This window comes from Orussus abietinus, unplaced genomic scaffold (assembly GCF_000612105.2).
Source record: "Orussus abietinus isolate OABI.00-Male unplaced genomic scaffold, Oabi_2.0 scaffold270, whole genome shotgun sequence".
NCBI classification, from domain to species: domain Eukaryota; kingdom Metazoa; phylum Arthropoda; class Insecta; order Hymenoptera; family Orussidae; genus Orussus; species Orussus abietinus.
This window is the reverse complement of record NW_019394569.1, coordinates 82,317-110,229: the sequence shown is the minus strand read 5'-3', so window position 1 is coordinate 110,229 and position 27,913 is coordinate 82,317. Positions and strand designations below refer to the sequence as shown.

General features: G+C 38.5%; 1 protein-coding gene across 6 annotated transcripts in view; it reads left to right on the top strand.

The window, feature by feature from the left end:
- Positions 1 to 2,402: 2,402 nt before the first annotated feature.
- Positions 2,403 to 27,913, top strand: part of LOC105700130 (rhophilin-2) — a 105,145-nt gene continuing 79,634 nt past the window's right edge. The window contains exons 1-3 of one of the 6 annotated variants that reach the window (XM_023432733.1): positions 2,403 to 2,782; positions 4,368 to 4,808; positions 7,966 to 8,228. In XM_023432733.1, coding sequence (XP_023288501.1) covers positions 8,166 to 8,228 — 63 coding nt within the window. In that variant the 5' untranslated portion in view covers positions 2,403 to 2,782; positions 4,368 to 4,808; positions 7,966 to 8,165. The other 5 variants (XM_023432730.1, XM_023432729.1, XM_023432734.1 and 2 more) reach the window with 5 other exon arrangements.

Sequence of the window (27,913 nt, the reverse complement as noted above, 5' to 3'; positions counted from 1 at the left end):
TTATAATTATTCTACCGAAATGGCATACGGAACGTTTCATTTCGTATAATTCTCAACGTAGATTTTAATAAACTTCAACAGAAATACAAATGTCGGTAACATGGTGCATCAGCTTAGGTTACCATTTGGGTATCCAAAATGGCGTTACCACCTAGAAGGGTATGGATGAATTTTATTTTATCGACGTCGATTGAATTTCTCGGCGCCTTTTATATCACCTCAATATAGTGTGTGAGAGTAAAATATTAAGTCTCCACCGTCGGTATTTATTCAATATCGGATTGTTTAAATACCGTTTCGGGTGCGTCTCCACCACCTAGTTAGTTCGGTATTATCTAAAACGCGATGGTGGAGATGTACTCAAAGTCAGATTTATCTATCTAGCACTGAATAAATATCGACGAGGGAGACTAAAGAGGTACGATGCGTTTCGAACAGATGATTCGGACATATAGCACGTGCTGAATCGCATTGCGCGCGTTGCATATGCAATCAAATTGTGTAACAGAACGAAAAAAAAAAAATTTGACCAAGTTATGCACTGCTGCCACGCCACTGTTATAAAGTTTGCTTGCAGTGCACATCTAGATATCCCTTTTTTCGGTTTACTTCATATCAGTGGGTCGCGCATATGATAAAAGAATCGGTTCTTGGATTTTTTAGAGTAAAGAATCGATCCATAGAAAAATGGAGTAGGAAAGAATCGATCCATAGAAAAATCGACTAGGAAAGAATCGATCGATACAAAAATGGAGTAGGAAAGAATCGATCCATAGAAAAATCGACTAGGAAAGAATCGATCCATAGAAAAATCGACTAGGAAAGAATCCATCCACAGAAAAATCAACCAGAAACGAATCGATTCATAGAAAAATCGACGAGGAAAGAATCGATTCATAGAATAATCAACCAGAAAAGAATCGATCCATAGAAAAATCGACTAGGAAAAAATCGATCTACAGAAAAATGGAATAGGAAAGAATCGATCCATAGAAAAATCAACTAGTAAAGAATCAATCCATATAAAAATGGAGTAGGAAAGAATCGATCCATAGAAAAATTGACTAGTAAAGAATCGATACATAGAAAAATCGACTAGGAAAGAATCAATCTATAGAAAAATCGGCTAGGAAAGAATCCATCCATAGAAATGTCGTCAAATAAAGAATCGATTCAATAAACCGATTCTTCTACTAGAAAAGATCGATCTTTGAAGAGTCGATTCAGGATAGCCCATCTCTACGTCGAGTCGGGAGTTACGATTCGCAGTGGTGGAATCGCGTGACATACTCGAGTAGCGCGGAAGTGACACGTCGAGAACGGTTCGGTATTGTGTACAAGGCGTGTGCAACGTATTCAAAATATTTTACCTTTTCACTACAACTCGAATTTAATTTCCCTTTCGATATTTAATGCAGGGTACTTTAATTCCCACTACTTCGAATCGACGATAAATGCAACTTTTGGACAGACCCCTTAAGGTGAAGTGAAACACGTCGAGGAACTTGATCGACGTCGATGAAGAAGATTTTTCTAAATACCTACGTTGCCGACGTTCGTTTTTATATTGACAGCTGTGTCAAATCATAGTGGGTATTGTACTAAATGGCATACTCTACCTGTCGTTTTCGTACAATAAATATCAAGAAATCGAAGTAAAACTCCAGAAATCCTCTGAATTCGTGCTTTCTGGGGCCCTAATTGACTGTAGAGGAACCCCCTGCGCCATCTGTGATTTCCAGGTGAATTAAATTTTCCCTCCGAGACCTTGTATTCCCATCGTTTTAGCATAGAAGCGCATACAACACTTTTTTTGCCTTTATCCCATTCAAATGCGAGTTTATCGATTATCAGAATGTTCCGAATTGTCGTAAAATTGTCCTGACCCTTTCGTTTCTCATATCAGGGCCTTCAATAAATGTATATTGATCGAAATATGAGAGCTCAACGCCATTTTAGTTCTGGTCTTGGCTAAGTTAAAAAATTTTGTTAAAAAATCCAAATTTTGAATGTGTCAGGACAATTCTTAAATGATCACGATGTGTGAAGGTTTCGGACAATTTGGTCGAATACCCTTAAAAAAAAGTGTTGAATTCGATTCGACTGATTTTCAGAGGGGTTTCACATCACCTTAATTTTTATAATTTATTACTTCGGATCTCGGAAGAAGATGCGGCCGAAATTCGTTCACTTATAAGTGTAACGTCCGTGACGTCACACGCTCCCGGTGAAACGCCAACGGCTTCTGGTCGAACAGAGGGTCCGTTGCGAAATAATCATTGAGAGCCGTGGCGACGTATTCGCGAGACGCCCTCGCTTCCCACTCCGAACTGCGGACAAGTCGCATCCTCGGAGTACGACTCTTGGGGTTCGCCAGTTACGATCGGTCGCCTCTTGGCCGCGGACTGCGCCGGCCGCGCGCACATCCGGTTGTCCTATGGGCTGCACTTTGTGGTGACGTCACGGGGATAAAACCGGGCGGCAGGGTCCAGCTTGGTTCGACGCTCCGTTCGGTTTCATTTGGCATACAGTGGTCCAAAGTGCATTGTTATAGCTACAAAAATTCCACATATTTCATGATCGTACATTTGAAGTTTTTATATATTTCTTGACGTTCCAATATAATACAATGTAGTATATTAATACGGTATACTCCACCGTATTACATGTATAGTGCCCTAGACTTGCTGAAGGGGAACACCAAAAGTACCCACTGCATCGTCCCGATTTTTGTTTCTTTACATATATTACCGTCTACATACGTTTCAGTCTGAACTTTAATGTACGCAGGTTTGCTTAAGTACTAATTCCGTTCGTAATCAACCTACCACAAGTTATAATAAGTTATGTCCCGAAATAGGTTCAAAAAAGGAAGAACGTGACAATTCAGGGAGCGTACATTCATCCGACGATGACGTTAATTATATTGAACAAATAAATATAAAGTTTCGATAAATATTATTAGCGCAAATCAATATTACAATATTATAGTATACTTTTTTAATATATGAGCCTTTTATTTTGAAAGTGGCGTAAGTCCATTTATGTTCGAATCGAGATATTGAAGGGTTTGCGTTCGATTAAATTTAAAAATATGGGTAACAGATAACATAGTAGAATAATTTTTTTGGGTTTCTAAGGGTGTCAAATTTATCATCCCAATTGGCACAATTAACATTATTTAAGAAATAATATGTTTTTGATGGCTATAAATGGATTTACGCCACTTTCAAAATCAATGAAATGACGTTTTCAATTCTTAAGAAAGCACAAGTCCATAGGAAAAGTAAATTTTCCTGAAAATAAAAATAAATGTATACACTTTTATGTTATAAAATCAAATACTATTCAACTTTTATTCTTTGTTAAATAATTTTTACATTAAAATTAATATTGTTTTATTAATTATTATTCAGTCTTCTCCAGTTTGTGTACGCGGGAGGGATTTAAAATAACTATGGGGTGCAGGTGGTATATAATGTAATAAATCCATTAAGTCCTTGTATCTTAGGTTTGTGAGTGGTGTCGTTTTTTTGTATAGTGGTGCCAACTTGATATTATTAAAGTTTGTCGGTCTTCCTCGTTGCGGTGATAAATCCAATGTTTTGAATGGTGCACATTCGTTCGTTGTCGTTCTGTAGAATAACTTATATGGATCGCATCTCAAAAATCTCATCCAACATATTTTAAACCAATTTACTCTTTTACCGACAGTTTTTAATTTTACATTGAAATTCATACTCAAAGATTCACAAGTTTACTCTTGGGATATTTTAATATATTCAATATTCTTATACAGTTTTTTGCAGTTTAATTCGTCATAAACAAATGATTAACAAATTGCTGAAAATTACAATGGCATATCCGGAGACCCGTATAAATCTGTTAGCGGATCGAAAGTGAAATTTGAAATTAAATTGTTTATAACATTCATTGCACATTGATAATTCAACTGCTACTTTGATAATTAAACATAAAGCTGTGATATAAAACGGTTATTGCATAATATTTTCCATATCTATTTGAAACTCTCACAATGGGACTTACGCCACTTTCAAAATAAACTTTTTCATCACTTCATTAACCCAGCAAATTTTCGTGTTACATAATCTTAATGATTTTAAATATATTAGTAACAAGTTGCTTCAGAATGAAAAGATCATATAAAAATGTACCTATTAAGGTAGCTAACTCGATTTTATTGAAAAATGGATTTTCAAAATAAACGGCTCATATATGTATATATGTGTATATATGTATTTCTGTAGCAAATGCCAATTCATATATATAAAATCTCCAAATACAAATTAACAAAACATATGAAACATTTTTGTTGCTTTAAAAATCCGCATTGGACCTCTGTGCAGCGTTCCAGACGTTCTCGGTTTGCCTCTCGTGCGCGCGCACCTCGCGCATACCTACGCGCTGCTTGCCTCGTATACGAGGCCTCATCGGTGACTGGGCTGCGGCGCGTCACGCGACGCCGTCGCGTGGTGGTGTACACGGCGGTGCGCGCAGGAGGGTGCGCAGTGGTGTGCGCGGGCCGGGGCGGTTTAAACGTACTTTGGGCCGACGCGCAGTGACTGACACTCACCCACTGACCACCGGCTCGATTACGAGCGGTCGGGTCGAGAGCCACGAAAAGAGCGCCGTTCAGCTAGTCGCAGCTGCTCGTGGAGAGCGCTCGGAGCGCGAGTGACGCTCGCTCGACCAACTCGGGAAAACGGCATTTTCCGTTTGCGGCTTCTGCATCCTGTTCTACCTCCGCCACCTGTTGGGCAATCTTCCGGGATTTGCGGTGTACTCGGGTGCGTGCTTGCTCGCTTTCGTGCGAATCGGGTTCTCGTGATGGCGAGGAAGTGCGCTGGAGGGTTGGCGTCCGCAACTATCACCCGAGGTGATTAAGTTTACTCACCTTGACGGTTTAATCGAGTCCACTACCTGGACACTCGTGACGAGGGCGTTTCGCAAGTGGCGGCTTTTTCTTCGAGTTTTCTTTCCACTAGGCTGCAACCTCGACGTTAGCTGTGGTGGTAAAATCATAAGTTTGGAAAGGTCATTACTTTTTGCTGGGCGTAGGAGTTTTCTGAACACGTACGCGATGATTCAACATATTCTGTGAATTATTATCCGGTACGGTTTCGGGACTGCGCAGGAAACGAATAACGTGCACGAGTTACAGTGTTAAGGCGAAGTGAAACACGTCGAGGAAGTTGATCGACGTCGATAAAGAAGATTTCTATAAATGCCTACGTTGCCGACGTTCGTTTTTATATTGACAGCTGTGTCGAATTATATTGGGTATTGTACCAAATGGCATACTCCACCTGTCGTTTTTGTACAATAAATATCAAGAAATCGAAGTAAAACTCCAGAAATCCTCTGGCTTCATGCTTTTCGGGGCCCTAATTGACTGCAGAGGGACACCCTGCGCCATCTGTGATTTCCAGGTCAATTAAATTTTTACTCCGAGACCTTGTATTCCAATCGTTTCAGCATAGAAGCGCATACAACACTTCTTTTTGCCTTTATCCCGTTCAAATGCGAGTTTATCGATTACCAGAGTGTTCAAAATTGTCGTAAAATTGCCCTGACCCTTTCGTTTCTCATATCAGAGCCTTCGATAATTGTATATTGATCGAAATATAAGAGCTCGACACCATTTTGGTTCTGGTCTGGGCTGTTAAAATTTTTTTTTCCAAAATTCGGAATTTTAAATGTGTCAGGATAATTCTTAGATGATCAGGAGCGATGTGTCAAAGTTTTGGACAGTTTGGTCTAATACCCTTAAAAAAAAATGTATTCGAATCGACTGATTTGAAGGGGGTTTCATTTCACCTTAATCCAATCGCTGAACGCTACGAGTTTCTCGCTCAAAAATGTATTTGGCTCGAAACTCTACTTTCTTTTTTGATTTGCCGGGACTTCCGTAAATAGTAACTCCGCAAAATGGGTTAGAAGCGTTGAAAACTCTTGCCACTTTAATTTATTTTAGCCTACGATTCTCATTTGAAGCGTCAGTCTCGTATTAGTCATTGAATTTAAGTGAGGTTAAGGTGACGTGAAAGTAAGGACCGTTTAACAAATCTCGGCAGATTCCACTTTCCCTACACACGCGACGTAATGGGCGCACAAAATCGCCTTAACTATGACTAATTAACACCCAAATGCTCGATATGTAAGATCGGTTATTGAAAAAGTTCCACGAAAATAACATTTTTGTTCATACTAATAACCTGAATGGTGCAAGGTGCCGAGGTAGAACTTAAAAAATGTATTTTTTTTGGGGGAAGTTTACTAGATAATATCTTCATAATTATGTTAATATCGGACTTTTTTAATCCGTCTATCCTGAAGTATCATCATCGGTTGCCCTGAAACTCCCACGTGGGTGGAAATAGGCTACTATATTAAGAGCATGGCGGTATGATGTTTACTCACTCGGATACTATGATCATTCATTTGTGTACTTTCGAATCGCTTTACCGTGAAGAAGGCGTTTTAATTATTTAATTAATTTACTTCAATGCTAATTTCCTTGATTGAAATGATGGCAGATAAAACCATGTAGTACTTTTTAAAACAACGGAAAGAACACGCTTGATTTTTTACGACGAACAAAAATGTAATTAATTAATTTGAATTGTATATAACAAGATTTTTTAATTGTGGTTATTAGAAAACCACTATTTTCTGTAGTGAAACACGACGTCAATGACATTTTTTTAATTGCCGTAAATAACATCTTTTTCCGTAAAGCGATAGAAAATATTTATGTCAACTAAATCTTGAACACTACGCATATAATTATTGTAGGCATAAAATATACCTGGTGGAGTATTCTTCTTCATGTAAAGCTGGAGTGTCGACATTTACCACAATGAAGCAAAAGAGCATTACAGGTATTAAATGTAAAAAACAGTAACGGATAATATAGAAACGAACTATTGGCAGCACTTGCGAGAAAGCCCCGTCATCTTTCGGTTCTGTCAAAATAAATTGAACAAAGACTTCAATAACGATCAATACAAACTGGAAGTTGATATAACCAAGCAGCAATTGTAAAGTAACTAGATCGCATTAAATACAAAGTTAATTTAATGACGCCGGTATAAAAACGTTATTAAAACGTAATCTTTATTGTAAAATAGCCATGGTACATGATACTATAATTAATGAGTTATATTGCCTATAGTTTCTATTATTAAATTGTTCACTTAGTACAAAATCGTTCTCGGAGCTATAAACAATAATTCTATCTACTATTATCGATTGACAATTTTTTTTTAACAACTACAACTAAATGATTTTTGGAGTGTAGAAACCAGAAAAAGAGCATTTGGAATATAATTGATAATGTGTTAAGGTTAGGGTAAACAAGTTCGTTGCAAAATTGTGTACATATGAACAGAGTAGATTTTTAATTTTGATGTTATGCTCAGAAGGAAGGTATGGATATTTTAATATATTCAATATTCTTATACAGTTTTNATAAGAAACGAAAGGGTCAGGACAATTTTACGACAATTTAGAACACTCTGGTAATCGATAAACTCGCATTTGAACGGGATAAAGGCAAAAAAAGTGTTGTGTGCGCTTCTATGCCAAAATGATGGGAATACGAGGTCTCGGAGTGAAAATTTAATTGCCTGGAAATCACAGATGGCGCAGGGGGTACCACTGCAGTCAATTAGGGCCCCAGAAAGCATGAAACCAGAGGATTTCTGGAGTTTTACTTCGATTTCTTTATAATTATTATACGAAAACGACAGGTGGAGTATGTCATTTGGGACAATACCCAATATAATTCGATACAGCTGTCAATGTAAAAACGAACGTCGGCAACGTAGGCATTTAGAAAAATCTTCTTTATCGACGTTGATCAAGTTCTTCGACGTGTTTCACTTCACCTTAATGGATTCGAATCGTAGGAATGAGTCGTTCGTGAATTGGGTCGATCTGCAGGTCGCAGCAACTCGTTTCTGGGATCGGCCCAAAGCAAGTCTGGAACTTAAGAGCAGTCGAGAGTCGGAATTCCAAATCACTCAGACACTTGAACCCGAGCGGCGCCAACGTTGGGTTCTGTGAGTTCTACGAGTTCTGTGAGTGCCTTCTGATCCAGTTCCTGAAAGTGATATCGTGGAGTGTGATATAATGAATGGACAATGAATGTTCCTATCATATCCGGAGACATTGACGACGATGACTTCAATCCACGGTTCGTCCGGGTGAGTACACTAAATTAATTGTGTCTATTGACCTTTGCGTCAGTGACCGGAAATTGTTCCATTGTTCATAACCCGAAGACTCGTTGCAGAAATATTGTGTATCAAAGGTATTAGATCTTTTATGCTTTCGTCCGCATTTTTGAATCCTTCTATTACGCATAATCTGCAATGAATCTAAGGACTCTACTTAAAATATATCTTCCTACTTTTACAAGGAAGGTATTCTAGGTGCTCCTCCAGTTGATCCATTTGACTTTCTTATTACTTTCTGTGCATGACATCTGAATTTTGCAAATGCGTCAACACTAAACATCTATCTGCACAGAATTTTTTGGTGGACCGATTTATCACAGAACGTTCATTCATAAACGTTATATTTTTACATTTTCCATAAATTTCCTACAATATGGTATCTATAATATGGTACCTATAATATGGTACCGAAACCTTTTATTTGTGCTATTTGATTGGCCCATTTGACTTTCTTATTACTTTCTGTGCATGACATCTGAGTTTTGCAAATGCGTCAACACTAAACATCTATCTGCACAGAAATTTTTGATGGACCGATTTATCATAGAACGTTTATTAATAAACGTTATGTTTCTACATTTTCCATACATTTCCTATAATATAGTACCGGGGTACTTGATTATTAAATAATTATATTGTGCGTTAAATGTTTTTAAAATATGATAATTAACCCTTATCACTCCAACCGGCAGTAATACTGCCAACTGCTGATACTCTTCTAATATTCTTGGAGTGATAATGGTTAAGATCAATGTTTTATTGCATAAAAATGTTAAAATGAAGCCCAAGATAAAAGATGGTGACGTTTTTCATTATCTGTTCGGGAAATATGAAAAAGTGACATAAAGGGAAGCAAAAGGATACCCGGATATCCGGTCAATCACGTAAAGGTTATAGAATTGCGATATGGAAAGATTGCGCTAAGAAACGGGGGCGAAAAAAGGAGTAGAATTCGACTTTTGTGGGAATCCAACTTTACCCCATTCTAAAGTTTACTTTAAAGTACTTTAGTCCCTTGCCTTACGATTTAAATTCCAATAGCGCGTGCTAAAAATAACAAAAATGTCGGTCACATATCGGGCCATTTCACGGTTTGGCTGAACGTCCAAAGTCTCACACGTCTCTCATACGTTTTGTTTACGTTTGGCCCGATTGATATACCACGTCTCTCACACGTTTTGTTCACGTTTGGCCCGATTGATATACCACATCTCTTACACCCTATTGTAGGTGAAGAGATTAAATTTCAATAGTGTGTGCCACAAACAACAAAAATGTCGGTCATACATCGGGCCATTTCACGGTTTGGCTGAACGTCCAAAGTCTCACACGTCTCTCATACTTTTTGTTTATGTTTGACTCGATTGAGATACCACGTCTCTCACACGTTTTGTTCACGTTTGGTCCGATTGACATACTACGTCTCTCACACGGTATTGCAGGGGAAGAGGTTAAATTCCAATAGCGTGTGCCACAAACAACAAAAATGTCGGTCATATATCGGGCCATTTCACGGTTTGGCTGAACGTTCAACGTCTCACACGTCTCTCATACGTTTTGTTTACATTTGGCCCGATTGACATACCACGTGTCTCACACGTTTTGTTCACGTTTGGCCCGCTTGATATACCACATCTCTTACACGATATTGCAGGTGAAGAGGTTAGATTTCAATAGCGTGTGCCACAAACAATAAAAATGTCGGTCATATATCGGGCCACTTCACGGTTTGGCTGAACGTTCAACGTCTCACACGTCTCTCATACGTTTTGTTTACATTTGGCCCGATTGACATACCACGTGTCTCACACGTTTTGTTCACGTTTGGCCCGCTTGATATACCACATCTCTCACACGATACTGTAAGTGAGGGGGTTAAATTCCCGTTCTCTTTCTAATCATATACGAAATATATAAGGGAATATTCTAAATGTCGCTCGTTATAATAATATTAAAGAATAGCACGGAATTTTATTATATATATTTATAATGACGAACTACACTCGTGATGCGTAGTATCTGAAGCAGTGCGAAAAAAAAAAAGTAAGAGGTGTTAAACTAAGAAGACATTTATTAAAGCGGAGGAAAATATTGATGGTTGCTAGACTTTTGATGTCACAGCCCATCAAACACGGTTACGAAACAATAATATAACCGTTACATAACGTTTGTAACATGTAACGTAACATACACATAATATATAAGTAAGATTTGTATTACTATTTCCTCTGTAGCTAAATAACCCTGTTATAAAACGAATAATGTAACGTGTACATGACATATCGGTAACATGTTATATGTTATGTTAATATTATATAACTGCAATGCTAACGAGTTTGTAACAATGTTACCGAACGGTAGTAATTCGACGTTATACGATATTAATGTATCTTTTGAATAACATTCGTTATATATCATGTTATTCCAGTGTTATGTAACTGTAACATAGTCTGCTTGGGGGGAGTTGGTTATTTTTTTTTAATAAAAAATCCAGATTACTTCTTGCGAGTGTAGTTTACGAGAACTCTTAGTTTTGATCGATTCTTGAATAACATTCGTTATATATCATGTTATTCCAGTGTTATGTAACTGTAACATAGCGTGCTTGGGGGGAGTTGGTTATTTTTTTTATGAAAAATTCAGATTACTTCTTGCGAGTGTAGTTTGCGAGAACTCTTAGTTTAGATCGATTCTTGCGAGAGTCGAGCCTTTGGTTAGATTTTATTGTTCTACCGTGGTATCGGGTTTGAGGAACGCATAAAGCAGTCGTCGCTGCAGCATTCATGGAAACGATTGGAGGGACATTGGGCAATATCCTAGTTTACCTGCATGTCAATGATTGGACGTTTCCATGACGTCGACCGCCGATACTTCCTCAAGGAAAATCGGGATTTCCCTCTTCCATTAGAAGTCATTTTGAGTGGCAGAGGAATTTTTCCGATTGCAAGAAGATGGCGAAACACACGTACATGGAATGCATAACATCGATAAGTCACCGCCCGTTGCATGCCGCGTCGATAGGTCATCTTCTAATTTCATATGATAACATAATAAAACAGATTATTCATTATCTCTTGTTTTATAGTCCAGCTGATTTCGTGTCTGCATTACGTAATGTACATTCGACCATTTTACCTAATTCCGTGCATTATGCCGAAAATGGCGTACTAATGCAGACTTCATTGGTGCATCTTTTGTCGCCTATGCATTATGATCTAGAGTAACACGCATTCCTTAAGGTGAAGTGAAACACGTCGAGGTACTTGATCGACGTCGGTAAAGAAGATTTTTCTAAATGCTTACGTTGCCGATCTTCGTTTTTATATCGACAGCTGTGTCGAATTAAATTGGATATTGTACCAAATGGCATACTCCACCTATCGTTTTCGTACAATAAATATAAAGAAATCGAAGTAAAACTCCAGAAATCCTCTGAATTCTTGCTTTCTGGGGCCCTAATTGACTGCAGAGGGACCCCCTGCGCCATCTGTGATTTCCAGGTCCATTTAATTTTCACTCCGAGACCTCGTATTCCCATCGTTTTAGCATAGAAGCTCATAAAACCCTTTTTTTGTCTTTATCCCGTTCAAATGCGAGTTTATCGATTACCAGAGTGTTCTAAATTATCGTAAAATTGTCCCGACCCTTTCGTTTCTCATATCAGAGCCTTCGATAATTGTATATTGATCGAAATATGAGAGTTCGACGCCATTTTGGTTCTGGTCTGGGCTGAGTTAAAAAATTCTTGTTAAAAATCCAAATTTCGAATGTGTCAGGACAATTCTTAGATGATCAGGAGTGATATGTCAAAGTTTCGGACAGTTTGGTGTAATACCCTTAAAAAAACGTGTATTCGAATTGACTGATTTGAAGGGGGTTTCACTTCACCTTAAGAAATCAGTATCATTTTATTACATACTCAAAGAGGGTTTCCGGCGACTCGTGTGGGCAAATAGATACATCAATTTCGAGCTCTGCATCGTAGAGGTGTAATTACTTGCGTTAGTCACCACTATTAGAAGTCATTTTGAGTGGCAAAGGAATTTTTCCGATTGCAAGAAGATGGCGAAACGCACGTACATGGAACGCATAACATCGATAAGTCACCGCCCGTTGCACGTCGCGTCGATAGGTCATCTTGTAATTCCGCAGTCTACCGCTAGTAGTGCTGCGGTCGTGGAAGAATGTTGCCACTGGGTTCGCGTTGCATTATTTGTACCGAAGGAAAGCCATTTAAGGAGAAATTTACTGAGAAATTCAATTCAGAAGGGGAATAGGAGAAGGAAAAAGATTGGAGCGCATGCAATACCCAACGGGAGGAGTTTCTCTCTAGCACTCTGGTATTTTGGAAAATGAGCGCCAACCTAACCTGTAACATCGTCCGAGACGATAGCATCTTGAGAAACGGGCTTCGTGCCGTGGAAACTGTACCACGGCTGGCATTGTCTGATTTCACAGACGCGATCGTTTGACGCGTGCACGAGGAATGAACGTGGCGTACATACGACGATCTGCAAGGGGCCGGGAAAAGGTATCCGCCATTGTTGACGACCATTTCACATTCTGGAGTCGTCGTACTCTCCAACTGCTGATGAAAGCGACTTTGGCTAGACGGTGAAAAATATGGTATTGAGGCGCAGTGAAACCCCTCTCACTTCGAATAAGACACTTTTTTTAAGGATCTTGGATAGAACTGTCTGAAAGTTTGACACAGAACTTGTGAGCACCTAGGAATTATCCGGGCACTTTCAAAAATTTGGATTTTTGAAAACAATTTTTTTACATGTTTTTTATATACAGTTTTTTAGCTCGGACTAGAACCACAATGGCGTCGCGCTTTCATACTTTGATCGATATACAATTATTGAAGGCTCTAATACGAGAAACGAAAATGTCGGGACACTTATACGACAATTTAGAACACTCTGGTAACCGATAAACTCGCATTTGAACGGGATAAAGGAAAAAAATGTGTTGTATGCGCTTCTATGCTAAAACGATAGGAATACGAGGTCTCGGAGTGAAAATTTAATTGACCTGGAAATCACAGATGGCGCAGGGGGCCCTCTGCAGTCAATTAGGGCCCCAGAAAAAATGAATCTAGAGGATTTCTGGAGTTTTACTTCGATTTCTTTATAATTATTGCACGGAAACGACCGGTGGAGTATGCCATTTAGTATAATACTCAATATAATTCGACACAGCTGTCAATATAAAAACGAACGTCGGCAGCGTAGGTATTTAGAAAAACCTGTTTTACCTACGTCGATTAAATGTCTCGACGTATTTCACTTCACCTTAAACTCAATGCACTTTTACGCGGACAACTCGATTTATGCAGCTTTTCTTACACGGATGAAAATCACTTAAATGGCATGCTCCAGAAAGCAAAATACTCATGAAGAAAATCAGTATAATTTACTGAAGTATTTATTTCGCGTATTTTTACAAAACTAAAGATAAGCAATTAAAGTTTAGAAAAATAAAAATATTGTCTGTCAGTTTGGTCTAATACCTTTAAAAAAAAAAGTGTTGTGTTCGAATCGACTTGAAGGGGGTTTCACTTCACTTTAACGATGATTACAATATTAAGGTGATATGAAAGTGACGCGTGAAGCGTCTCGTTTATGAAATTTTTTTGCGAAATGAGTGTACCGAGTCGTTTGAATTTCTACCTCGTGAGTATGGAGACTCTAAGGAAGGTCCTAACATTTTTTTAAATCTGCATATGAACGTTTTTATTTTTTATAAAAGGAAAAATTGCATGAGTGTCAAGACTTTTCTTAGAGTCTCCATATTCGCGTGGGAAAATTTTGAACAATTCGGCACACCCAAGTTAGCAGACAAGTTTCTTAAACGATTAATCCCGCAGATGCGACTTTCATATTGCCATGACCTTTCGCAATTCACCGTCGAGGTCGATTTGGTATTTACCTGGATCTCAAAGGATTAAACCTGGTTTATTTTCTAATTGGAAAGATGCTCACCAGTTTCATAACAAAATAGAATGTAAATTGAGATAGCTGGACCTATAAATATCGATATAAAGCGACTTATACGAAGGCTACAATAATGGAAAAATTGAATATTATACGTTCATTTCATGGAGTTATTATATAATTGATAATGTGAATGAACCTTTTCAATATTGTGTTTTACAGGTAGCAGAGATAAAATGAAAAAGTTAATTGTTCTCTTCATTCGACGCATATGTAATTATTTGCATGTTATGCAAGTATGGGTTTATACGTCTTTTTACGAATGTCTTTGATTTCTAAAGTTGATCTTTTTCCGTCGGTGAACGTAAATAAACAGGGAGAGTGGAGGCTCGGCAGAAAAGATCCTCAATACGTCTTAACACATTCGCGACCGTTGACGTGAATTCACGTCTTTTCGAGTTCTATTCCTGGTTGCCGCTGATGTGAATTCACGTCATTTTAAATTCTATTCCTGATTGCCGCTGACGTGAATCACGTCCATAACGATACACAATACAAGTTTTGCGGCAACTAGTTTCAGAATTTCATTATTTTCGCCGGTAATCAGTATTTGCAACGGAAAAAATTTACCGGTCGTGAATGTGTTAAGACGAAAAGTGCCTATATTTGAACTTCACGTATCCGGTACACGCATTAGTAATTATTGTATGCAACGCAAGCATGGGTTTATACGTCTTTTCGCGAATGTCCGATATCTACAGTTGACTTTTTTGCGCCGGTGAACATAAACAAACGGGGCGAGTGGAGGCAGGGCAGTAAAGAGCCTCAATACGTCTTAGGACGAGAAGTGCACGTATTTGTACTTCACGTATGCGTTACACGCATATGTAATTATTGTATGCAACGCAAGCATGGGTTTATATGTCTTTTCGCAAATGTCTTCAATATCTACAATCGTCCTTTTTGCGCCGGTGAACATAAACAATCAAGGCGAGTGGAGGCAGGGCAGAAAAGAGCCTCAATACGTCTTAGGACGAAAAGTGCACGTATTTGAACTCCACGTATGCGCAAAAACCCAAGCTTGTTACATAAAGCATCTTGTGTACCATGGAGGCAAAGGCCTTTTACATCCGTGTGCTTGCAATACTCGTCTTTGGCTCGTATTGCAAGGCCACGCCGGGCGTTAAAAGACCCACCTTGACTCCTTGGTACACAATATATTATTATTTAAAGAAATTGGAAACCACTTGTGCTAAACTTATCCTATTAGGAATATCTCATATACATAAAGAAATTGGGTTCTTCTAGGAGCAATTAATTAGCAATGAAATCTCCTTTGAAGAAATCAGTCTTTTCTCACCGTTTTCATGTTGCCTTGCGGCTCCCGGCACTAGGGGTGGTGACATACCCCTTTAGGGGTGAGTAAAAAAATCGAAGTTTGGTTTTTTTGGGAACAATAAATTAGCAATAAATTCTGCAACCAATTTTATTGAATTGTGCTAAAGTGGCAATGCCAGCTTTATGTACATGAATATCTCATCTCTTGGGAAGATTCACAAATTTCATGATGAGGTGGGGCAGGGACTCCAAATGACTACGCGAGGTTAAGGTGAAGTGAAACCCCCTTCAAATCAGTCGATTCGAATACAACACTTTTTTTTTAAGGGTTTTAGACGAAACCGTGAGAAACTTTGACACGTCACTCCTGATCATCTAAGAATTGTCCTGACACATTCAAAATTTGGATTTTTGGAAAACATTTTTTAACTTGTGACTTGTGTGGGTAAATAGATAGATCGATTTCAAGCTCTTCATCGTAGAGGTGCAATACTTGCGATAGTCACCTCTTTCGTGCTGTGAGCAAACTTGGACAAACCAGCACAACGTTTCTCCAAGGTCTCATAGAAATTGGAACATTTGGACAAATACATGTGCTCAAGAGCACATCATCATTTTGTTACTTACTCAAAGAGGCTTTCCGATGACTCGTGTGGGTAAATAGATACATCGATTTCGAGCTTTTCATCGTAGAGGTGCAATACTTGCAATGGTCACCTCTTTCGTGCTGTGAGCAAACTTCGACAAACCGGCACAACGTTCCTCCAAGGTCTAATTAGAACCTGGAACACTTGGACAAACACATGTACTCTTGGGAACATCATCATTTTATTACTTACTCAAAGAGGCTTTCCGGCGACTCGTGTGGGTAAATAGATACATCGATTTCGAGCTCTTCATCATAGAGGTGTAATACTTGCAATGGTCACCTCTTTCGTGCTTTGAGTAAACTTAGACAAACCGGCACAACGTTCCTCCAAGGTCTCATTAGAAACTGGAACACTTGGACAAACACATGTGCTCAAGAGCACATGTGTTTTGATACTAAAGGCGATATACATTCAATTTAATAAGTATTTTTGGAAAATTCATTGTTCTTTTTGTATCGATATTGCAAGGAATCAATTCAGCAAAATGATCATTGATGACAGTCCATTTTACGTTTGAAAATCCGGACATTTTTAATAACAAAGTTCGAATAACTCTGACTTCATGTCATTAGTAATTAATGCGTTTTTAAATAATTAAATCAATTACATGTAATTAATAATACTTCATTTACTACGAAAATATTCTTTTAGTTCGTCTGAAAAAATTATAGACTACAAGACGGAACGTCCTTTCATTATGCTAAACATGTCTTTAATAAGTCCTCTGAATTGAGAAATGAATACTTCATGGGAAGGGAGTAATTTGAGCTATTTTTGCAATTATTTGAATAAAGATAAATGTATCTGGCTAAATTTTGGAACACCGATGTTTTTAGAAGATTTATCTACAACCTTTATAAAAATTATCTGTTACTTTCGCAGATATTATTCTGCTATTTCTAGAGGTATTAAGTCGTATTCTTTACAGTTACTTATCGGTAATACTCACAAATACTTTTCTGAATCCCGACAACAACGAAAAATTGTTCATGGTCTAAAACGGAGCCTACCTGCAAATTCTTCCTGACGATCCCTTGGACATACCCAGAACGAACCGCCAGATTTGTTAGTTAACTCGGTCTAAAAAAAAAATTATTTTTTACCAACAGTCATATACATATACATTATACATATTCAGGTGCGATTATATCTAACTCCCCAGACATGAGCATATGATGTATATAAAGCTGGAATTGCCACTTTAGCACAATTCAATAAAATTTGTTGCAAAATTTTTTGCTCTTATACTTTTCCGAAAAATGGTGGCGACGTCAGCTCTGTATAAAGCTAGCACTGCCACAATAAGAAACAATTATTAAATAAATGTTAATCGATGAATTATATACCACAATTAATTGCTAATTATTTGCTCGCAGAAAAACCAAATTTCAATTTTTTTGCTCACCCCTAAAGGGGTAAATCGCCACCCCTAGTGCTGATCGGAGGACAGAAACATGAAAAACATGGGATAATCGAAATATTTCTTCACGTGGGAAGTAATTGCTAATTAATTGCTCCGAGAAGAATCTAATTTCAAATTTTTTGCACAACCCTTAAGGTAGTAGGCCAACCCCTCTTATGTCGCCCCAGCATGGCCACGTAAGAAATGGGAGAATCGAACTATTCCTTCGCGTGGGAATTAATTGCTAATTAATTGCTCCGAGAATAACCAATATCTTCGTAAAAATACAATTTTCAATCGTACATTAATTAGCGATTAATTCCCACGTTAACAAATAGTTTCAATTCTTCCATTTTTTACGTGGCATGCTGGGGCGACATAGGCGGGGCTGGCCTACCACCTTAGGGGTTGTGCAAAAAATTCAAAATTAGGTCCTTCTCGGAGCAATTAATTAACAATTAATTCCCACGTGAAGAAATAGTTCGATTCCCCCATGTATTTCATGTTTCTGTCCTGTGACCATCACCAGGGGTGGCGATTCACCCCTTTAGGGGCGAGCGAAAAAATTGAAATTTGATTTTTCTGCGAGCAATTAATTAGCAATAAATTCTGGTATATAATTCACCGATGAACATTTATTTAATAATTCTTTTTTATCGTGGCAGTGCTAGCTTTATATAAAGCTGACATCGCCACCATTTTTCGGAAAAGTATAAAAGCAAAAAATTGTTCTCTTGTGCAATAAAATAGCAATGAATTAGCAATAAATTTTGCAACAAATTTTATTGAATTGTGCTAAAGTGGTAATTCCAGCTTTATATACGTGAGCATATGCAAAAAGTGGCGCAATTTAATGACATATGATCGTACACCTACAAACATGTATGATCATATGTGATCATATGTGATCATATAAAATTAGGTCGCGCCATTTTTCGGACCTAATTATATCTGACGAGTCATACATAATTGTACGTGAATATATATCATTATTTTTTCTCGAGAGGGGTACATAGTAATCAGAATATTCTTTACGTATAAGTATTAAATAATATCTTAACGTTAGGGTGCAAAGGAAAAATAGGCAAAAACGTTGCGGGCAACCTTCAGAAAAATGTTAACTCGGTAATGAAATTTTCCTCGCACACGTGAAACCACAGTCCCCTTTCCTTATACGGTATGGGAATCGTTCTTGTACCTTTCTCCAAGCGGTATTTTTCAACTGGCCGGCGAGTGGTGCTGTAACGATTGTAAATCGTTGGCTTCCTTCATGTGTCGATATTTTATGTATTGTCCGCGGAAAATTGCCGACGCGGAAGCGAAAGTTCCTTCCTCCCTAAGTAATTCTAATGCGATGGCTTTCGAATGAAGAAAGAAAATCGCTGGGCATTTGATTTCTATTCACGGAACAGGTGAGGCGAGTTTCGAGGAATCGTGTCCCGATGCATATACTGCAACCGTCAATGCATCGCCAGAAAGTGAATTTCTGATCATTGCTCTCTGTAAAGAGAAAATGGAAAAACGAGACATCGAGGGAGAGGTACCGAAGGATCGCTTCGTAACATACAATTACGGCGTATCCCACTCGAATCGGATGAATGTATTCGAAAGACGTACTTTTACAAATAAACAAGATCGCAATGCTTGAAAGTATAACGAGCCGCCGAGAGAAATTAAGATGAAGTGAAACCCTCTTCAATTCAGTCAATTCGAATACAGCACTTTTTTTTAAGGGTATTAGACCAAACTGTCCGAAATTTTGACACATCACTCCTGATCATCTAAGAATTGTCCTGACACATTCAAAATTTGGAAATTTCAAAAAAACTTTTTAACAGCCCAGACCAGAACCAAAATGGCGTTGAGCTCTCTTATTTTGATCAATATACAATTATCGAAGGCTCCGATATGAGAAACGAAAGGGTCAGGACAATTTTATGACAATTTAGAACACTCTGGTAGTCGATAAACTCGCATTTTAACGGGATAAAGGCAAAAGAAGTGTTGTATGCGCTTCTATGCCAAAACGATGGGAATACGAGGTCTCGGAGTGAAAATTTAATTGACCTGGAAATCACAGGTGGCGCAGGGTGTCTCTCAGCAGTCAATTAGGGCCCCAGAAAGCACGAATCCAGAGGATTTCTGGATTTTTGTTTCGATTTCTTTATATTTATTGTACGTAAACGACAGGTGGAGTATGCCATTTGGTACAATACCCAATATAATTCGACACAACTGTCAATATAAAAACGAACGTCAGCAACGTAGGCATTTAGAAAAATCTTTATCGACGTCGATCAAGTTCCCCGACGTGTTTCACTTCACCTTAAGACTGCGTAACCAGCGCATTCCTAAGAAACAATTAACACTAAACGTACCGGTTTCAAAGGTTGATTTAAAATTGTACATTCGCTATTATTTTTTTTTGTTCATCTACCTTTACGTAAATTCTTATATTATCATATTAATCAATTTGTAGATTTTTATTTTTTTTTCTTTGCTCCTTTTTTTACTGAAAATAATTCATCACGTGGCTTGTTTACCTTTTAAGGCGTAAGGTAAAGTTGGGTAAATTGTACCGGGTTTACAGAAATACCAGTAGAAATATTTTTGGCAGTGAGTTTTAGAAAATGAATTCATATTTCATTTATGTGTGAAATTTTATATACAATGTATGCACACAAAAGTACATAAATTCTGTTTAACGCAGTAGACGTTCAATTAAAATATTTCTTGCAGCGGTATGATTTAAAGGGCGCATCTGATAAATTGTACCACCAGGTAGGTTAATCGTCCTTTTCTATTATAATATGGTCGGATAATTTGTACCACACATGAAGAGAGAAATCGAAGCGAAACGTTGACTATACCGTATAAGTAAACTCCGGAAGAGAAAATTGATTACATAAATCGTAGTTTATTACAAAAACGAATAGATAAAAATCAGCAGATTTTACATTACCCGTACTTTTCATTTAACCATTTTTTTACATTTCAATGACTTTTCTCTTATCTTCGGATGACCATACTCCATACTTTCTTTTTGACCCCATTTCTAAAAAGAGTAATTTTATTATAAGTTAAGTATTTAGATAAACAAAGTATTACCTTAATAAACACAGTTGGGTTAATCGTCCCGATACGAATTACCCAATTATGCGGTGGCACAATATTGCCGACCGGAAGTTGTTTTCAGTTTTATCATTTTTAGAAGGCCCGTTTGAGGTTATGCAAAAAGTTATGTATTTGCATGGAAATGAAAAAAATGTTTAACAATTACTAGTGACAACATCTGAACATACTTCACATGGTTGATATCGGTTAGAGGCGAAGCGGTCAAATTAGTAACACAGTGAAGCAAAATATGCCTCCGATTTTATTATTCATCGATGCTAAATAGATATATACAAACGACGCAAGTTTAGGTTTATAATTTTTGCAATTAGATGATTATTTCTTAATGTATCTTCTTAACCCTTTCGTTACCTTGGACGAGATATCTCGCGACCCAATACTGGCCGATTAACCCCTTTGACGAGATATCTCGCGACCCGGTAGTAGCCGATCAACGCTTTTGACGAGATATCTCGCGATCCGGTAGTAGCTGTATTTATTTCTTCCTTTTAGCTATACGAATAGAATTAGTTATAAAATATATTCATCTAGAATGTCAAAATATTGGTGCTAGAAAGCTAGATTATCGTCAAAAGCGTTAATCCGCTACTACCGGATCGCGAGATATCTCGTCAAAAGCGTTGATCGGCTACTACCGGGTCGCGAGATATCTCGTCAAAAGCGTTGATCGGCTACTACCGGGTCGCGAGATATCTCGTCAAAAGCATTAATCGGCCAGTATTGGGTCGCGAGATATCTCGTCCAAGGTAACGAAAGGGTTAAACATCATAATGGTACTACTTCACCGACGAAACTATCTTTCCTGCTTTACCCTACGTAGCGTACGTATGCATTAGTAATTTGCGCGAAACTCTACCGAGTTTCCTGATTATGTCTTAAACTCCCGCGGATTGATTGCCTCGTGCGTCTCTCGGTCTACGTAATGTCGCAAACAGGTCCTTCTGGAGCGTGAAACTTTCCTTTCGCCTCGGCTTCTTACTTGGAAATGATTCCACACTCGATTGACGAGTAAAACTCGATCCGGCCGTTCGGCGTATTTCTGCTTGGATTAACGTAACCGTAATCGTTTCTTTTTCTCACCGATCGTAAAGAATTATTACTTTCTGGCCTCTCGTTTCCTTTACGCAACGCAAGTCGGACTTTGGTTGTGGATAAGGCGACTAGAAAGAATGTGCTGTCTTCTAGATGGGATACTAATCCGATTTTTAAGCAGAAGTCGTCATATCTTCTATAGTATAACAGGCCATTGTCGCGACAATATCTTGATACGATGTTCAAAGTCACCCGTTATTTTTGTTCTTCTCTTCCTTCTTTAGTGGAACTGAAAATAGATTTCCCCTAGGATCGGGAATGGCGATTAATGGTACGTGGTTATCAGCGTTTCCACGAAGCGATACACCGGCATTGAATGCTCGAGAGGACACGAGGTCACGTAACAGGTGTTATCCAGACAAGTAACTTCCGGTGGTTATGCTTGGCCTGTAATCTTCCGTTGAGCGCTTCGCAAAGTTGGCATTGAACTTTTCATCGCTGTTTCATCGATCTTGACCAGAGGTTTTACCAAGGATGTCACCGAAATTGTGCCATTATTGCATGCCTAGCCTTGGCTGTCAATATCAGGAAATTCGGTAGAGTTTTGAGCCAAATACATTTTAGCGAGAAACTCGTAGGTTGAATGATGAGTGAAACGCGCCTTGCGCGTTTGAACTCTGATGGGACACTACTGTTAAGAAACTTGGTGGAGTTTCGAGCCAAATACATTTTAGCGAGAAACTCACAGGTCGAATGATCAGTGAAACGCGCCTTGCGCGTTTGAACTTTGATGGGACACTACTGTTAAGAACCTTGCTGGAGTTCCGAGCCAAATACATGTCACCGAAGTTATGCCATAATTGTATGCCTAGCTTTGGCTGCCAATATCAAGAAATTCGATAGAGTCTCGAGCCAAATACAATTTAGCGAGAAACTCGTAGGTCGAATGATGAGTGAAATGCGTCTTGCGCGTTTGAACTTTGATGGGACACTACTGTTAAGAACCTTGCTGGAGTTCCGAGCCAAATACATGTCACCGAAGTTATGCCATAATTGTATGCCTAGCTTTGGCTGCCAATATCAAGAAATTCGATAGAGTCTCGAGCCAAATACAATTTAGCGAGAAACTCGTAGGTCGAATGATGAGTGAAACGCGCCTTGCGCGTTTGAACTTTGATGGGACACTACTGCTAAGAAACTTGGTGGAGTTTCGAGCAAAATACATATCACCGAAGTTGTGCCATTATTGCATGCCTAGCCTTGGCTGTCAATATCAGGAAATTCGGTAGAATTTCGAGCCAAATACATTTTAGCGAGAAACTCGCAAGGGCTCGTAAAGGCAAAAAAAGTGTTGTATGCCCTTCTATGCTAAAACCATGGGAATACGAGGTCTCGGAGTGAAAATTTAATTGACCTGGAAATCACAGATGGCGCAGGGTGTCCCTCTGCAGTCATTTAGGGCCCCCAGAAAGCATAAATTCAGAGGATTTCTGGAGTTTTACTTCGATTTCTTGATATTTATTGTACGAAAACGACAGGTGGAGTATGTCATTTGGTACAATATCCAATATAATTCGACACAGCTGTCAATATAAAAACGAAAGTCGGCAACGTAGGCATTTAGAAAAATCTTCTTTATCGACGTCGATCAAGTTCCTCGACGTGTTTCACTTCACCTTAAAGAAATGTTCACGTGGAAACAAGCAAATAACTCGGTCGGGGCACCGATCTAATGTTATGAAAATGATACTGTAATCCACTGAGGGGGTTACTTTGCGCTATCCTTGTTGCATGGCTGGCTGCGGCGTTAATTCCGTTGGTGGATGCTTCCTGAGTATTTCTCAGATCTGAAAGGTAGAATTTAACCTGCGCTATGCTACGCAATAGTCATTACTCTTCTGAGGTCTCCGCGGTAAATTGGACACTCGATATTCATTACTCTTTCCCCCGAGTCGATTCTCAGCAAGACTCTCCACTTGTGCTCTTTGCTATGCCTCCAGCGATTCTCGGCGGAATTGAAATTCGTCACTCTTCGTCTTTCTCATCACTCTTACTCTAGTTTTTACTCTATTACTTACACAGCGGGGTTGCAACCAATCATCCCTACGTGGCGCTTTTTTAGCAACGCGACGTATCATTAAATTCTTTTCTCAGCGTGTTTGTTGCAACCATGCATTAAATGTAATTATGTTCTATGCCTTACAAGCAACGACAAAAGATTTTCACTATTGACCTCCGATGTATCGCAGGTTTCCGTAAACTTGATGGTTCCGGAGTTGTAAGGCGGAAAAAATGATGAAAAACTGACATTAAAGGTGAAGTGAAACCCCCTTCAAATCAGTCGACTGGAATACAACACTTTTTTCTAAGGGTATCAGACCAAACTGTCCGAAACTTTGACACATGACTCGTGATCATCTAAGAATTGTCCTGACACATTCAAAATTTGGATATTTTAAAAAAACTTGTTAACTTAGCTCAGACCAGAGCCAAAATGGCGTCGAACTCTCATATTTCGATCAATATACAATTATCGAAGGCTCTGATATGAGAAACGAAAGGGTCAGGACAATTTTACGAGAATTTAGAACATTCTGGTAATTGATAAACTCGCATTTGGACGGGATAAAGACAAAGAGAGTGTTTTATGCGCTTCTATGACAAAACGATGGAAATGCGAGGTCTCGAAATGAAACTTTAATTGACTGGGAAATCACATATGGCGCAGGAGGTCCTTCTGCAGTCACTTAGGGCCCCAGAAAGCATGAATCCAGAGGATTTCTGGAGTTTTACTTCGATTTCTTTATAATTATTGTACGAAACGACAGTTGGCGTATGCCATTTAGTACACTACCTAATATAATTCGACCCAGTTGTCAATATAAAAACGAACGTCGGCAACGTAAGTATTTAGAAAAATCTTCTTTATCGACGACGATCAAGTTTCTCGACGTGTTTCACTTCACCTTAAGGTGGTATGAAACAGTCAGCCTATATATATATCTGAGAAGTCAAATCATTGGTGAAAGTATTCTCCGAATTGGGTGTACCGATTCATTTCAAATATCACCACGAGAATATGGAAGCCCTGAGGTAGGTCCTGAAACGCATGAAATTTCATTTTTCATAAAAAATGTGTTTATTTATTATGGACTAGAACCAACATGGCGTGGTCCATGCACGTTTTCGATGTTTTACGCTTCTTGAAGGCTTAAAATCGAAAACGAAGAGTTTCAGAACCTAGCTCGAACTAGCTAGCGGCCTTACAGATTTTCAACACGATATGTATCTAGTTCGTTTCATAGACCAGAAATTTTGGTGCAGATATAAGAGAATAAGATCACACGAATCGTACTGACATTTTCGGTCGTTTCATCCCATCGTGCATCATGTTGGGATGGAATTCGATTGCGCAAAAAGTGGTTTAGACGCTCCCTAAAGAGAGGCGAGCTAGGCTTCTCTCCGAACGATCATCCTCGGATCTTAGCCCGGTTCTGTGGCATGCGCTATCGATATTTACCTATCCTTTCTCTGCGTTCCAACGCTCTCGGTGTCCTCATTCCCTCTCGACGCTTGACCTCAGAAATACCGTTGAAATGGTCGTAATGTTTTGCGTGGCCTCTTCTGGAGCGTCTGGTGCACCCGCTCCGCGTGCTCATCTGGTCCTTCTCGGGGGTTATCTGTTTCTGTGATGGTGCTTCGCAGCACCTATTTTGGCCTGCGGTATCCGTTAGGACACCTTAGCCAACACCAAACTGTTAAACCGTTTTATGTATTATTCCTTTGTTCCGCATTCGAGTTTGCCTTCTTTATGGGTTGCAAGAGAATTCCTTGAGAAAATATGAAGTAATATTTTTTTAGAACTTCGTAATATTATGGGCATAATAATTAATGCGAACACGAGAGAAAAAAAAGTTGTTATAATTACTACAATTGGGATAGATATAACAGCAATCGCTGGGAAATATAAGGACAGCAGTTCTACGAAATAATGATTACTCTTCTAAAAATGTCAAATGTACAATTTCATTGTAGTACACGTTATTACAAAGAATGATTACAGTTACAACGATACGACAGTTGTATTTACAATCATGACAGGATAAACTCGTCAAGTGAAGCAATAGTTACCACGTAACGTGTGTATATGATAACGTTCGCTAGTGCACCCTTTACTGTTGATACATGTAGAAAGTAACGTGTAGCAACGCATTTATTACCGTTGGGGTAGCTGGAAAATACAATAGCCACATGTGCATATTACAGTCAGCTCATGTAAAAGCTACCGTTGACAAACGTACGTATATGTTGCCGTTGCTGCATGTAAAAAGTATCACTGTAAACGGTATCCTTTCCTGTCGGGAACTCGGGAAATCACTACGGATATAATACATTGAAAACGGTAAATATTTGTTTTATGCAAAGCTTACCTCGGAACGATTGTTGTAGGTTTTCTAACCTCTACTCCTAAAGTTCATTTTTTACAAAGTCATCCATGTAGTCCCTTAATCAACCTATTACAATGAATTGAAAAAGTAAAACTCGATCTTAAATTAGGTCAAAAACCGAATTTCGAAGAGGACCGCATGATGCGGCTACCGAAGTCACAATGAATCTAACAGTTCGCAGGATTGCGCAACTAATGCATGTCACGACCCGAATGCTTCTCGCGCTGTCTTAAACGCACAATAGGAACAATAACAGTTCACGCTTGTAAAAATTACTAGTGCTACGATATATTATACGGTTTTCAATAGAGTTCTTGTTTTTAAATTTTACAACTGCGATAGTCATTTTTACCCGTGCCTTTATACGTGTAATTTTTACTTTTCAATGCTATATATGTAACGCTGTCGGATGCAAATATAACTACAATTTATTTACAAGAATTCTGCAGTTGGTGCTACAGCCGCAATGGTTAAAAGGACAAAAAATTGTAATTACATCTACAATAATAGTTGTTAAGGTTACACCAATACTTTGACCCGCGAGCATATATAATGATTACAATATTATTTTTCTGCGTGAAAATAATAAAATTGAACAGGAACCGAGAGTTATTGGCATCGAGGCATCGCACGCGTCATTCAACAGAAGAATGACATTTCCGATGCGCAACTGCTCGCATGCACATTCGACAGCTGCGATTCCGATAAAAAATTTCGTACTTACTTAGTTCTAGTTCAGACGATAACTACATTCATATAGATTCTAAAAAAATGTTGTTTTTCCGTTTCGGACGACTAGAATCAACGCAAACCTAATTGGACGAGCGTCTCACGCAACGACATGCATATCAGCGCATAACTTGTAGAGATTTCAATAAAGAATTTCATAAAAATTTGTGTTGCTAGTTGAAACATGTCGTAATATACGTCAAAACCCCCGGTACTGTAGGTTTGATAGTCTTCGCAAAATTAATTCCTAAAAATGACTAAAAAAACAAGCTTCTAGACGGTATACCCCCTTAAGGTGAAGTGAAACTCCCTTCAAATCAGTCGATTCGAATACAATACTTTTTTTTTAAGGGTATTAGACCATACTGTCCGAAACTTTGACACATCACTCCTGATCATCTAAGAATTGTCCTGACACATTCAAAATTTGGATATTTCAAAAAACTTTTTAATTTAGCCCAGACCAGAACCAAAATGGCGTCGAGCTCTCATATTTCGATCAATATACAATTATCGAAGGCTATAATATGAGAATCGAAAAAGTCAGGACAATTTTGCGACAATTTAGAACACTCTAGTAATCGATAAACTCGTATTTGAACGGGATAAAGACAAAAAAAGTGTTGTATGCGCTTCTATGCTAAAACGGTGGGAATACGAGGTCTCGGAGTGAAAATTTAATTGACCTGGAAATCACAGATGGCGCAGGGGGTCCCTTTGCAGTTAATTAGGGCCCCAGAGAGCATGAATCCAAAGGGTTTCTGGAGTTTTACTTCGATTTCTTTATAATTATTGTACGAAAACGACAGGTGGAGTATGCCATTCAGTACAACATCCAATATAATTCTACACAGCTGTCAATATAAAAACGAACGTCGGCATCGTAGGCATTTAGAAAAATCTTTTCTATTGACGTCGATCAAGTTCCTCGACGTGTTTCACTTCACCTTAAGCTCTTATTTTTCTCCGTGTATTATCA